The 15,333-nt window shown below is 38.6% G+C and overlaps 1 protein-coding gene across 1 annotated transcript in view; it reads right to left on the reverse strand.

The window, feature by feature from the left end:
- The window catches only part of EPS8L2 (EPS8 like 2), a 90,796-nt gene that overhangs the window by 26,222 nt on the left and 49,241 nt on the right, over nt 1-15,333 (reverse strand). Inside the window, exons 6-10 of the mRNA XM_039322033.1 lie at nt 13,318-13,467; nt 11,239-11,318; nt 6,449-6,585; nt 1,394-1,473; nt 891-1,017 (exon numbers count right to left, since the gene is read on the reverse strand). Of these exons, the coding sequence (XP_039177967.1) occupies nt 891-1,017; nt 1,394-1,473; nt 6,449-6,585; nt 11,239-11,318; nt 13,318-13,467 (574 nt within the window). The remainder of the gene's footprint in view (nt 1-890; nt 1,018-1,393; nt 1,474-6,448; nt 6,586-11,238; nt 11,319-13,317; nt 13,468-15,333) is intronic.

Consider the following 15,333-nt stretch of genomic DNA (forward strand, 5'->3'; position numbering starts at 1 on the left):
ATCTCATTTTCTAGTCAGCTGAAATTTTCAGAAAAAAACCTCATACTTCCGTTTATTTTGATTAAAAGTTGCTAGGGCCGCCAAGGCAAAACAGAATTATTGAGAAGTGGCTGGATGCTTCTAACCCCTGGACTGTGTTCCTATTTGCTTATAAATTATTTGTAAAATAATTTCTTGTCCAATTCCACAAAGGCCTGAAGAAAATTGACAAGGATTAAGAAAGCCACAAAGCCAATAAAAATGACATCTACTCTAGTATTGACCCATCCGTTCTGGGTCCTCTCTCTTAAGGAGGTGCATCCAATGGGGCCAAGAAGAAAAATCTTCTCCGTGGTGGCTCCCTCCTTGTGGAACATCATCCCTACAGAGATACGTTTAGCCCCCACTTTGACATTCTTTTGCAAGGGGCCCTGAAGATATGTTCTACAGCAGGCTTGGGGACCCAAAAGTGATTTAAGTGGCTGATCTGATTGTTGTTGCTAGGGGACTAAGTTTTGGGTTGGGTTTTGTACTGAGGTTTTATCTTTGTAAGCCACCCAGAGTCACTGTGAGAGAATTGGGCAGTCATATAACTTTTTAAACAAACAAACAAACAAACAAACGCAGCCCTTATACCATTATCACCCCTAAGCAGAACAAAAACATGTTCAAGTTGTTCTGGAAATTGAGGAAAAAAACTGCACGGGGTAGGCTAAGTCAAAGTAGAAAGGCTGCCCCATAGGCCACTATCCTTTTATCTCATGTACATTTTTCCAAACCTGTGTCATCCCATTTTGGACATAAACTAAGGATGCTTTCTTATCTCTTTTGAAGGAGAAAATCCCCTGAATTGAACACTGCACCCTCTTTTATTCAGTTTCTCCACAGCCAATGATTTAAGCTATTGATACCTGCTGGCCCTTTCTTCTTGTTCTTCTTTCCCTTCTTCCTTTGGTTCAGTTGCCTGAATGCTTCTGCTGCTTTTTGAAGCTTCGCAACGAAAAGTTCAATATCATCGAGGGTGCAATTCAGTATTTGCTGCAAACACATAAATGAGAGAACTTAAAGCAAAACAAACAGCCAGAAGCAATCCATGTTCACATGAACTTACTCTGCATCTCCCTGATTAAGAGTCAAAATGTTCACTGCAGCTTTAACCATGAGCATTCAGTGTGATCAACAAGTACATTTTGTTTTAAATAATCACCACTAGGAAATTGGGGCTGCCTCCAGACAAGGTGCAGAGAAATACTTGGACAAATGCATCTTTCTCTGATGTGTTCTTATTTACATTTAAAAAAAACATTTTCTTTGATAACACATGGACAATCAACAATTGTTATCAAAATGGATTTCATCATCAAGTGGTTACTTCATCTTCTCCCATATATTTTTTTAAATTACTATCACTAACCGTTTCTTTTTCAATCTTCTGTGCTAAAACTGCACGAGACTCCTCATAATCTTGAGAGCTACTACTTCGTCGATCATATTCTGCCCAAAAATACAAAAAACAAGTATTGTCAATGGAAAGAAGTCCAAACAGGAGTGAAATTAAATTATTTGTTTAAAAACATTGCCTGTATCAAGCTATCCTATTTCTTTGACGTGAATATTATGAATACGGATATTATGGATTGTGTCAAAGGAAATGGGAATTAAAAGTATTTATTAAAAACTCAGAAGGTGGAAACATCCCACATTAATTTATTTTGCTGCTCTGGATGTAACAATCATGCATCTAAGAAAATTGGCAGAGCTTCATCAATTTGCCCAACTCCACATTCTGTTTTACAGAAAGAGCTATGTGAGCTTCATTGCCAAGGATTTGTCAGCTGCAATGAAATTGTTCTTGAGCACAACCCCCATAAGCCTTTAAAATGTGTCCTTTTTAAGCCATCCCTGCAGCAATACTGAGTTTGACTTGTTTTCAAACAGTCTTTTGGGGAAGAAAAGAATCAGAGTGCCATGTTTTGGAAGTAAATACACTGTAGTACTAGCTACTGCATATCTAACACAGTCCAGAATCCAGGTGTTCTCATCTGATAAGTTCAACTGACATTACAAAATGTCTCTCTACAAACATTATGTTTTAAATCATCTTGCAATATACAGATATACATTGAGGTGCGAAGCTGGCTGATAGTCAGGTTCAACTTTTGGGATACATGAATGATTAATTGTAATGCAAATGCATAACTTGCTTTAAAAAGCATACACAAAGGACTTCCGGTTCCGGATCACGGCGCTCGCAGCTGTGTGAGGAGATGGCTCTCCTCGCCAGCTGAGTTTGTGCTGCTGGTAGACCCTTAATCGGGTGAAAAAGCTGCCTTGGAGAGGCGGCTACTGCTGAGGAGGTCCTTGTTGTCCATGGGAGAGTGGCAGCTTCTTCCACGGCCTGAGATTGCTCCTTTGGGCTGACGGTGGAAAGACCAGCCAGTAAAATGGCCGTTCACCTTGCTGCCGTAACCAGAAGTCAGAAGAACATCTAAGCACAGGAACCAGCGTGGCTGAGCTAGGTGAGACTTTTTTTTCCCCCTCTCTTGGTTCTCCTTTTTCTTTTGTGCCTGTAAAAAGCACTTTTGAAATTATTTCCCTGCTCTAAGAAAGTGGCATTTGTGAGGTGGGAAAAAGAAGCTTGAATGGACTGAATTAATTTAAAGTGATTTTTCTTTATTTTTTAATTCACTTTGGGGTCTTGGAAATTTTTTTTAATATTGAATCTACTATTGGATTTGAATTCTCCTTTCTTCTGTCTTTCCTGATCTTGTTTATGAGATTTTTGGTCTCTTGGGAGAAGATTTTACATTTTACTGAGGACACCTTGTGGAAAAAGTTAAAATTGCAACTGGCTCTCTTTTCTGATGGTGAGACTGATTTTATTTATTTATTTATTTATGAGACTTATATACCGCTTTAAGTGCAAGCACTCTCTAAGCGGTGTACACCAGTAAGCAATGTATATATATATATTTACATTGCCCCCAACAATCTGGGTCCTCATTTTACCTACCCCGGAAGGATGGAAGGCTGAGTCAACCTTGAGCTGGTGAGATTTGAACCGCTGACCTGCTGAACACAGTCAGCTAAAGTGGCCTGCATTACTGCACTCTAACTGCTGCGCCACTTCGGATTTTGACCTTCAGATTATCATAAAAGGAAAATACAAAGAAATTTAACAGCTGTACTGGTGGGGGTGGATACTGATTAAATGTTCTTTGAACATAGCCTCTACTAAATGATACAGACTGTTTCTAATTACTTTTGAAATGCAGCAATCCTATGTTCAACTTGACTATAAGCTCATACTGGAAAAACTTTATGAAGCTACTGACGAAATATGTTTGCAAATAAAAGAATTTACTATGGAAATAAAAAACAGAAATTCTGCTTTGAATTTACAAACTGACTCCCAGACTTTAGCTGAGCATTCTATAGACCAAAAAACAACAGAAGCGGGATTAACTAAAGGTAAAGAAGATTCCACTTTACTTTATATGCATGCTAATGAGATCTCCGAGGAACTAAAAAGGACTATAACTAAACCACTTACAACTCTAATACCAACAGAAATGGACAGACAAGCTCAACGAACTGAGAACTATGGTAGCTTGGATAAGCAACTATTTCCTACAAAGTTGGACATAACTGAGCCTGCTATTCATCAGTTTCAAATGTGGAGACTTGACTCTTTAAAACAACAAGAGATTACTTATAAAGAAGCTAGGTCTCTAAAACAGAAAAGGGGACGTTTTATTTGATCCAAAGGATACCACAAGGCATTAAAAAGTGACTTGTTTATTGATATAGAGGCGTTGTTATGGAAACCTGTCTGGCATAAAAGGAAAGCTAGAATAAGATTTAAGAGTGTGTGATTTAAGGCTTTATGTAATGGGTTTAAAGGGCTAATTAGATATGGACTGATTTATGCTTAAGACAGTTAAATAAGATGTTAGATTGAATAAAAATTAATTAAAGGTTTGAATTTAATAATAAGATGTTTGTTTATGTATCAATATGTTTTGGATATAGTAATTTGGGGAGGAGGTTAAAGGAATTTGATACAGATATTGAGGGATTGATTGATAATTATAAAGTATAATAGAAATAAAAAGGTATTTTTCTTTTTTCTTGGTTTTATTTTTGCTTTTTGTTCTTTTTTTTCTTTTTTTTGTTTTGAATTAATATTTTTTTTATCAGGAATGATAGCTATTTTGTAATGGAAGAAGAATAAGATAAAAGAAGAAATGATACTAATAAATGTTTATTGAATATGTTAAGGAAAAAGGCAATGGGGAGACACCTGAAGTATTAATTATGCATTTAGATTAGAAATATGGAATATAGCAATTGAAATAGTTAAGCTTAACACAGGATTTGGATTTGTGGATCTACTTAGATGAAAGGTTATTGAGGATTGTCATGATTGACTTAGTTCTATTTAAATATATTAATTTGAATATAATATGTTATTAGAGGGAAAAGAGGGGGTTTTTAATGATATATTTTTTAATGATTTAATCTGAATTTTATGAATATGATCTTGTTTGTGGACAATTGATTGCCCTGCCACCACGTTGATTCTTAAGCACATGTTTGTAAAATGAAAAAAACAATAAAACTTGTTTTAATTTAAAAAAAAGCATACACAAAGGCCATCTCCCTTTATGGACATTATTTCTCTTTTGCAAAACTAAATTTTAAGATAGGATTCTAGTTCTCAGGATCAAAGTATAGCTCTGTTAAAAAGTTCCAACAAAACAATAGTTTAAAGTATCTTAAACCTTCAATTAAACACGTTTTTCAATATCAAACTGACACGACGGCTGGGCATGATGGGTTATAGTTCCTTGTGCTTGAGGGCATCAAGGCAGGAAAAGCTGCCATATACAATAAAAGTTCCCTTCAGAGAAAAACTCAAGCTTTGTAATTTTTTCCTCTCTGAAGAAAATCAGCAGATGAAGCTTTCCTCTGCATTCTATCATCAGATTGGCTAAAAGTTTATCTCTTAGTGTGATATCCATTATGCAATTATAAAGTTGCATCAAGCTCCTATTAATTAAAAAAGGCAGCAGCTCTGTTCTGGTCCTTCTGGTTTCTTCAGCAGGAAATCCGCATGTCCACCCATTTTGCATAAATTGCTGTAAAGTAGCAGACAGATTAACATCCTTTATTTCTTCTTGCAATGCTTGTGCTCTTGATGGAGCTACAGCACCCTTTTTCGTTTAGCTTTGGGCGTGTGAATTACCTGCTAATTCCCATGCCAAAAATCTCTGCTGTTCTTTGAAAAACCCAACATATGTAGGGAGGGGTTCTTTTTGCTGTAATCAGTTCCATCATCCACCGCCTCCTACTCACTGGGGCAAATATGTTCTTGTGCTGTTCCCCAGGAGGAGGCGATGGATTAGAGGAGAAAAAGAAACTATGACTTTGTGATTGCTGGAGGAACTAATGACCAGAGAGGGTGAGTCCCTAGATGAACACCTGAAAATGTTAGAAAATTAGTTATCAGTTAATCAGTAGCTAGTACCAGCTGGAAGTGTACACAAGGTTTGTGAGATGGAAAACAGACTATGTATCGAGTGGGTAGCTCTACATTCAGCAATAGATTTCTGGTTGATTTGTAACAGACTGGCAAGAATCTCTAACGCCCTAATTGTTTAACAGCAACAGCACCAAAGACTCCTACCTCACCTCTGTTCTGATCAGCAAGAATCAAATCAGTTCTGAGGGCCTATCTATTTTTGTATATATGCAGTTTTTTGCATGAGGTTCCAGTAAAGCCCAAGGGTTCTATTAGAAACAGAAATGTTGCAAAGTTGAAGCCTGCCTTCCCCATCTATTGACACACAAACCACCTGCCACCATCTTTTTAAATCTGTTATTCTTCGGGACTACTGTTCCCAGAACTAAAGAGGTTCTGAAGAGGTTGAAGGAGGAGGCTCCAGTACAGTGTAGACATCTAGGTGTAATTCAGGCTGTTCAAAGGCCAAGGGGAAGGGAATTTAAGCATGCCATGTTTTAATTATCATATGGAAACATTCATGAATGCCTTGTTTCCTTGAGTCTTTAAGATATGCCTTGATTTTTCATTGGCCGTGTTAGTGTGGCAATGAGAGGCTCCTGCAAATGCTGCCAGAACTGGCCCTCAGGTCCAGGTGCTTGGCTTGGTGCTCAGTCTGAAGTGCTCAGGGATGTGGTGGAATGTAGTCTGGATTCCCAGGAGGGAGGGGCTGCATTCTAGAGAGCAAACAGGCAGCAAAGCATGGAAAGTTTGCTTGGGAGAAAAAAGGGTTAGGAAGGCTCCTCCCTAGCAATTCTCATAGTGATGCCAAGAATCAATAAACTGGTTTATTTTGGCAAGATTTTTTTCCGTAGCTGAGGAGCAATAAAGGACACCACTCAGAAATAATTCTACTTTGAATTTTTTGTTCTTGGGGCCTGATAGAGCAGTGACTATTTCTGTTACCTGGCTGGGAAGGAGAGGCCACACGATTCTGGTTGTTCTTTCGGGAGCCTCTGCTTTCATCCTGGAAAGGGATGGGTGCAGGCCCTTGAGGTGGGGGAAGGATGGATTGCCTCTGCTTGATCTTCTCTTGGTTCACTCTGCAGAAGGAAAATAGAAATGGTTTTGATAACTAAAAGATGTACTATTCACTCTAATAGCAGGCAGAGAGCAAATGAATTTGAACCTGTGTTTATTAATTTGGATTTTATTGGATTTAAGAGCAATGTTTAATTATGGAGAGGAGGAGTACAAAACATTTCATAATATAGACCTCAATTATGGATGATCTAACAGTGCAAAGCCTTTCACTGACATCCACTGTACAGATTAAGTTGTTCGGCATATGTTGATCATTGTAGAAATCTCTGGTTTCTAAAGTTCCACAGACACAATGACATATTTGCTCCATTTCTGAGGGGGACATTTTTATCCTCCATTTTTCCCAGGTTTAGTACTTCTGTTTTTACGTTGTTTATTATTGTGGCTTTTACGTTTTTATCTGTTTTTATTGGCTGTTTTGTTATTGTAGTGCACCCTCCCTTTGGAGGGAGATGGGCAGCTATATAAATTTGATAAACAAATACTTTCAAGATTATCTCTGATTTATGTGAAATTTCTAAGCATGATCAGTCCTTTTTTTTCCTGCTCGCCAAGGGTTATGAAATGCACACAGCAGTTATATGGATAATAAAGACTAATATGGATGAAGGAATGTTTCTTTAATGACCAAGCCTTCCAGGTACTGAGAAACAGCAAACTAGTGGGCATCATAAGGCATAAGTCCAATTGAGGAGAACTTTTAGGTAAATTTCCACAGCAACTAGGACATGACGCTTTTGTAGAAATTCAAAATTGTTGGAATATTCATGAGCAGGAAGAGTCATGTGGTAACTCAGTCAGCCAATGTGAAGAAAGTGCTACTGAGTCTGTGCAAAAGAGTATTGAGTTAGAAGCTGAATTTTCATCTCAGGTCTGTCTCTGTATCTCTCTGTAAGAAGTCTTCAATTGAGCTATGTTGCTGTAAAGAAGAATGTATGGTATTGTAAATATTTTGATATAAATATAAAGAAGTTATTTTGAATCAGCTAAATGCAGTCAACTGTGAGAGCTTCTGATTTATTTTTTTTCACCAATAGAGAAATTAAAATTCTCTAACAGGTTATGGGTCCAGAGCTTTCTAAGGACTGCATTGTAATTTAAAGCTGGAAGAAATTGCCTGTGTTTAGAAAGTATAAGAACAAGGCAGAATTAGCAGAATGGCTGCAATGGAATTTAAGGAAAACTGTGTGCCTCGTTTGGGCCAGAAGAGTTACATTATATGGGCTGCAAAAATGGAATGTTTGCTGAAAGCTAAAGAGCTGTGGTATATTGTAGAAAATCCACCACAAGTATTTGCAAGTGCTGATCAGAAGAGTCATGATCAAGCAATGGCTTATCTCATCTTGAATTTAGATGATGAACAATTTCTAAATGTTGCAAATTTAAAGACTGCAAAGGAGATTTGGTTGAAGTTGAGAGCTGTGCACGTGAATGTTTCTGCATGCAATATAGTGCAATTGTCAAGAAAACTTTACAGGGCTTGTTTGCAACCAGGTGAATCTGTGGAACAGCATTTAAATAAAATGCAAAGTTTATTTTTGGACTTAGAACAACGTGGGATTAAATTCCCTGAGTCCCAGAAGGTTTTACTGGTGTTGAGCAGTTTAGATAAAACCTGGGACACAGTTTCTGCCATATTTGAGTGTAAAGAAGAGTAAGACTTAAATTTTGAGGCTTTAACGGCATGTTTCCTTAATGAACAAGAAAAGCACCATTTTAGAAGCAGCCAGAGGAGGTGAAATTCCTGAGGAAGGGGTCCAGACTGCAAGTCTCCGAAGAAGAAACATTTTGCAGGCACAGAGCTAAGCAAGAAAAGAATTGCTACATTTGTGGAGCAAAGACACATTTGAAAAGGAACTGTTTGCAAAGGAACTGTTTGCAGCGAAGGACATTTGTGCAATTGGAAGAAAGGGACAGCAAAAGGCAAGAAAGCTCAGGTTTGTGGGCTATCAGCCAGGGTCAAAAGAATATCGCTTTAGCGATGGAAGTAAAAGAATTATAATTTCAAGGTCTGCTAATTTTGCAGAACAAAATTGGGACAGAATTAATGCAAATTCTGGGTATGTCTCACTTAATGACGGTGATCTATTTAATGACAATAACTTATCTAATGATAAAAAAATGATTATTGAAGATGTCCATGTTCAGGAAGGAGAGGCTGAACAAGACATGAAGCCAGAAAGACTTGAGACACAAGAGCAGTTAATACCACGTAGGTAAAAGCAATGTAACAAAGGAATTCCGCCTGACAGGTATTCTGCCAGCAAGGTTTGCAATGTGTGGTATGAGCCAAGAAGTTATAAAGAAGTGTTGGCATTACCAAAAGCTGAACAAGAAAGCTGAAGGAGGCCATGGATAAAGAGATGAAATCCATGGGAGACCGTGAAGTATTTAAATCAGTGACTTTGCCACAGGGAACCAAAGCTGTGGGTTGTAAGTGGGTATATAAGAAAAAGGTATTGCCAAATGATGATGTACAGTTGTTGCAAGATTTAAATATTAATGTAAAAGAATCTGTAAAGGTATTTGAAGACAATGCTGCCTGTATATAAAAATGGCAACTGGTGACAGGGTGAAGAATAGAAGTAAACATATAGACATTAAGTATTGTAATCTCAGGGAAGCTGTAAAAGGAAAATTGATTAGTTTACATCATTGTTCTTCTGAGGATAATTTACCAGACATGATGACTAAACCATTGGGTAGTGTTCACTATGGAGAATGTGTTAAGTCAATAGGTCTGATGTCTCTTCCTGTTATGAAGGGAGGAGTGTTGGAATATTCATGAGCAGGAAGAGTCATGTGGTAACTCAGCCAGCCAATGTGAAGAAAGTGCTACTGAGTCTGTGCAAAAGAGTATTGAGTTAGAAGCTGAATTTTCATCTCAGGTCTGTCTCTGTATCTCTCTGTAAGAAGTTTTCAATTGAGCTATGTTGCTGTAAAGAAGAATGTATGGTATTGTAAATATTTTGATATAAATATAAAGAAGTTATTTTGAATCAGCTAAATGCAGTCAACTGTGAGAGCTTCTGATTTATTTTTTTTCACCAATAGAGAAATTAAAATTCTCTAACAAAAATCAGTTCCAGATTTATCTTATTTATTTTTATCCCGCCTTTATTATTTTCTTTTATAAATAACTCAAGGTGGCAAAACATACCTAATATTCCTTCCTCCTCTATTTTCCCCACAACAGTAATTCTGGGGGGGGGGTTGCGGGTGATACTGAGAGAGAGTATGCACAACTGGCCCAAGGTCACCCAGCTGGCTTTCATGGCTGAAGTGGAACTCACAGATTCTGGTTTCTAGTCTGGTGCCTTAACCACTAGATCAAACTGGTTCACATCTCTGTCTGATCTCATAGCATCAGCTGGTTTGGGAACATGAGTCAATTTATTTCTAGCTCTGTGGTAGTTTATTTGAAGCCAGAGCATAGGTAATTTTTTTCCTGAACTTGTGGTTCTGCAGAGTTTGTGGTTGATTTCATTTTCACTGATGAAAAGAAATGCATCATCTTGTCTTCCGGGGACCAAAGCGGCCACTGTTTTCTCTCACCAACTTACCTAGCATACCATTTACCTTCCTACTCCCTGCCTTGTTCCCAATAATTATCTACAAGCATTGCACTGCGGTTAATATGTAATCAAGATTGCAAGTAGGTGGATAAAATGCCTGATTATAAAGTTGCTGACATACTAGCATTTCACCATCGGGAGAAAAAAAACAAAAACACAAGAGCCTTTTAAATGTGCAATAGTTGTCAGATGTGGAGCCAGTTAAGTATCTCCTCAAAGCAGCTGCTTTGACATGTTTGTTAAAATGGCTGAATAAATGGACACATTGTGCACTGAAAAGATAGTAATGGTTTCTTTTATTTCCCTTTTATATGAAACGGGGAAGAGGGGATTGAGTAACAGCAACAACTGTTCCAGACAAGGCTCCAACTGGATAGTGTCCTTTGGTGAATTAGAAGGGAAATGGATGAACATGGATGGACTCATATTATTGGTATACAATCCCCACATTTCGAGGTTCAAATTATTTCTATGGGAATTGAAGGTAGTATGCAACTATCTCTAATCCTATCAACTTTATAATATATTTTTTCATTTGCAAATGCATTAAGCAGGGCTTCATCTGTGCCCTATTAAGTTCCAGCAAGATATATTTAGGCACTTGCACAAAGTCACTGCTTTCATTTCCTAATCCTAGAAACTGATTCACAATCATTTGCAATTAGTCTTCAACTGATGCAAAAAAATCCTGAACAATGAAATTTAGCAGAATGGTTTCTGAACAATTGTGCTGAAATGTGATAGCATTAAGAGGTGAATTTCCACTTGTCTTTTTGGCTATTTCCTGTTACTGAAACCTGTCTGAAAGACTCCCATCCAATTCTCATTCATTAGATTTGGGTTTCAGGACGTCTTCCTGAGAGAAAGCAATTTTGCTGCCAGAGATAATTCTGTCCTCCATCTTCATGGAAAATGGGTAAAATGCCTCAAAAGTTTTGCTACTCAAAGTGAGCTCCCACCACTCATTTTCAAACTGAAATAACTCAAATTGGAGAGGAAACTTGTAACCCCCGTAGTCCAAGAAATGCATTCTCTGGGCACCCTGCTAGAGTTTGTCCATATACAGAAGCCACTTACTTGAGGGTCTGTGGCCGTATCTTCTTTCCAAACTTATGGTCAGCAAGTGCACTTTCTATGTCCTCATGAACCATCTCTGCCTAAAACACAGAATCAGAAATAGATTGGGGAAGGAAAGATGCAATGGAAAAATGCAGACAACCTGTTTGACAGACAAGCATTAATCAACTGCCCTAAATCTAGATTTTGTTGATGATGAATGCCTTCAGTTTGAAAACAAAGTGCAAAAGGGAAACATACAGGCACAGGGCATCGATTATTTTATGCGGCTGTGAGGGTTGCTAGCAGTGGAATTTCACAGAGAGCTTATTCAGATTTGAAGCAAAGGTCCCCTTCAATCCTCAAGTAAAACTACATTCTGGTTTTAAAGTTTTAAAGTTTCAAAATGCAGCCAACAAATATATAGCTGTATGATTCATGGAGGGTGTTTTGCTGCTGTGTAAACATATCCTCTTTTAAGGGGAGCTCTGCAAAACTCTCCTATTTGTGAAAACAGTTCCTTGCTTCCATTTGTTTTGGCAGAGAACTTCAATGTGGAGCTTCTGCTGGCATGGAAGTCTTGGTAGGGCTTTATCCTCCCTTCTCCAAGCCATGAGATAATTTTGAAACTTTAAATATTCAGGGGTTTTTTTCCCAAAAGAAGAGGAAGTTGAAGGGGACCCAGACATCCAGATATCTGGGAACCCTCATGTATAATTTCAAAATGACTGATGTTTCCTCCCAGTTAACTTATAAGGGAAAGAAAAAGGCTTGCAAGGCATCCTGCTACATAAATCAATTGTTCATGGAGTTTCTACCACAGAAAGATGTTTATCAACAGAAATTACAATGCTGGCATGAACTAGGCTCATAACCACCAAGTGTTTGTTGTAACTACTCCTAGATTAACCAACCAACCAACCAACAACCAAGGGCACTTCCATGTAAGGTCTTCAGGCCAGTTCAGAATCAGCTTCAGACTTGTCAAGCTAATGATACTATGTCCAGGAATTGAGGTGGTTTATTACTAGCTCAGTTGCAGTGTACTGCAGTAAGTGTACAAGATTCCATGCTTGAAGCCTTGATGCTCTGAACAGCTGCTGTCCTTTTGGCGGGTGATCTTGCCTCATGTAGTTCCTGGATCCTTTCTCTTCCCTTCCCCCCCCCCCAGCTGCAGTAGCATCATTCTCAGGATTTCAAGGACAACATCAGTGAAGATGTTCAGAAGTGGGCTTCAAGCTGTTTTGAGGAATTAGTGAGTAGAATGTGATGAAGTTGGCCAAGACATCTGTCCAGAAAATGGCCATTACTTGATCCCATCCCTGTTATCATTCATCATCTATCATGCACAATCCCCAAAGGAAATTAATCAATGTGGATGATGCATAAAGTAGCAGAGGATTCTGCACTCAGAATCAGAAAAGGGCCACAGCCATCTTACAAAATGACCTCAAAACCATGTCCAGTTATTTCTATTTGTCTCAAAGAATCACACAGCAAAAAGCACCAAATACAGCTCCATAGTCTTCAGGCAATGGTTGTTGATCATCCCAAGTTCTAGGCCAGCATATAGTTGTCACTGCAAGCAGAGTTTTGCCCACGTGCCACAGGAATGCTTCTCTCTAGGAATATCTAGGTCCCTTTTCTGAAATCTGGCCATCTAGTTGAACTGGGGAAGTGTGCCTTTCCCACAGCTGCCCCTATCTTGTAGGACACCTTCCCCTCAGCAAACTGGAAAACTCTGCTCTTTTAGTCTTTGGGATGACCATCAAGACTTGGCTTTTTATCCAGATACTGGGATAATGTGAGGCTGTTTTGGGTTGGCTGTTGAGGCATCCCAAGGGAATGATTGAGGCGCCAAGTTGTGTTTTATGGTTTTTATAGCTCAGGATTTAATTGCTTTTGTGAGTTTCCCAGAGTCGTGTTTTAAGATGGACAGCCATATAAATCTTAAAAATAATAAAATGATAAAATAAAATAAAATTTAAAAACTCCGAGATCTGGAACAACCTTTTATTTGGGGGAATTGGTTGGGACTGTCACTCTACTGAGTCCTCATAACCTCTTTTAGCTCCCTCATCAAAAAGAACTGCCACTCACCTCCACTTCATCACAATTAAAGAAGTGAATGTCAGGTTTGTGCTGTTCAGAGTCTTGACACACCAGCAGGAGGATGGAGGTATATCGCATCTGATTCAGGACAGTCTGGCAGTGCTGGACTGTTGGCAGAAGGAAGTCTTCGAGCTCTTCCTGAAAAGCAACACCAAAGAGAATGTGGAATATACATAAAGGGATGCTCAGACAGAGATTGCATTTTCACATTGAAATGGCTCTTTCCAAAAGAAGACCACGAACAAAGGACTGTTTTGAGTTGCCCCTAGGACTTTAAATCCATTAGCAGCTACATTCTCAGCATCAGAGTGGCAACGCTATTGCTGGCGCACATTATTCAGCAGGGACTGAAAAAAAGGGAGCATAACTATTGGTACTTGTGATAAATTGGGACATGTTGAAAAAAAAAACTGATGAGGATACATAACTCTTTTGTAATGATCTGTTTATATCTTGCCTTAATAATGGATTCTCTCAATGCCAACCAGAAAAATTATCCTTAACCCCTCAGAGGTAGTTCTTTCAGTTTATACATTTGACTAAGAGTGGACTGTGAGCATTATTTATTCAAATAAAATCTCTCTGGGCTTTCTAAAAGGTAGGCATGACTCTTTGTATTTAGTTTAACTTGATAGAAGTTCAGTATTTTTTTTCTGAGCACTACTATAGAGTTTCTTTATTTCTTATTTGGAAAATAATTTGGAAAATTTCCACACTTTTGTTGTGGAAATTAGTTTCATTCACACATCATATGTGTGATATCATATGACCATGGTGGCGAACCTATGGCATGCGTGCCACAGGTGGCATGCAGAGCCCTCTCTGTGGGCACGCACACTGTCACCCCAGTCCTAGGCCTTCAGCTTTAGGCCTCCGCTGCCATGTGCAAAAAAGAGAAAAGGTTCAATCAATCAATCAATCAATTTCAACTTCTCGGGGGAAAAAAAAAAGACCTCGCAAAATTTGATTGATTGATTGAACTTTTTAGTCCCACCTAGTCTGCCGTTACCACTGCAGCCACGCCCACCCAATGGGCCACACCCACCCGGCACCCAATGATACATAAGTGGGTTTTGGGTTGCAGTTTGGGCACTCGGTCTCTAAAAGGTTCGCCATCACTGTCATATGATGTCACATCGTGACGACATGCTAGCCATATGACCGCAGAATCTCTTCGGACAGCTCTGGTTCAACAGGCCTTGAAACAGAGATGTACATCCCCCCCCCCCAGTTAGCAATGACGAGCAGAATAAAATCCGCAGGGCCTCTTTACCTTACATATCAAGTACCATACCTTACCATAACTAGACCTAGTTTGTAATAAAATAATCATATTTTTTTATCTGCTCCAAATTTCTTTTTCTATAATTTTAGTTAGGGATGGAAGCATGAGCAAAATACAAAAACAAATCATGGTGATCCAGAAGATCACAAATAAACCATGTTTCCCCACTCATACATCATGTAAGCCATAATTGCAATTGACAAGACAGTTATTTATTATCCCCAATGAAAACATGGTTTATTTACCTGTCTTGTTTGCACCTAATGCTAATCCAGAAACAAATAAATCACTCTGTGGCTAAGTGCAATCTGTAGGCCCAGTCTTTATCATTTTGATGTTCCTGTAAATGCATTATCTCATTAGATCCATCCACAATATGGGAATTATAGTCCAACCAACTTGGAGGGTGCTAGATCAGGGGAGGCTGCCTTCTATTATGTTTCTATTTACCAGCACAGCTCCTAATCTATCAAGACCATTTATTCTAATTGTAATGTGAATAACCTCTCTTGTCCAACACCCAATGTTTTGGCAGAACAGAAAGCATTTCCATTAAAGTGCAATTCATCACTCTGCTCAGTCAGCTTGATTAGATCAGTCCTATCCTACTGGAATAGAGGCACACAGACAACAAGGTGCTTGTTATGCACGTAGGCGGAAGAAATTGGGCAGACTTTTGACTTTTTGTTATGGTTGGTCTGAGCATGAATTCCATGCAG

This window comes from Crotalus tigris, unplaced genomic scaffold, assembly GCF_016545835.1.
Source record: "Crotalus tigris isolate CLP2741 ecotype Arizona unplaced genomic scaffold, ASM1654583v1 scf7180000023830.6690815, whole genome shotgun sequence".
Lineage (NCBI taxonomy): Eukaryota > Metazoa > Chordata > Lepidosauria > Squamata > Viperidae > Crotalus > Crotalus tigris.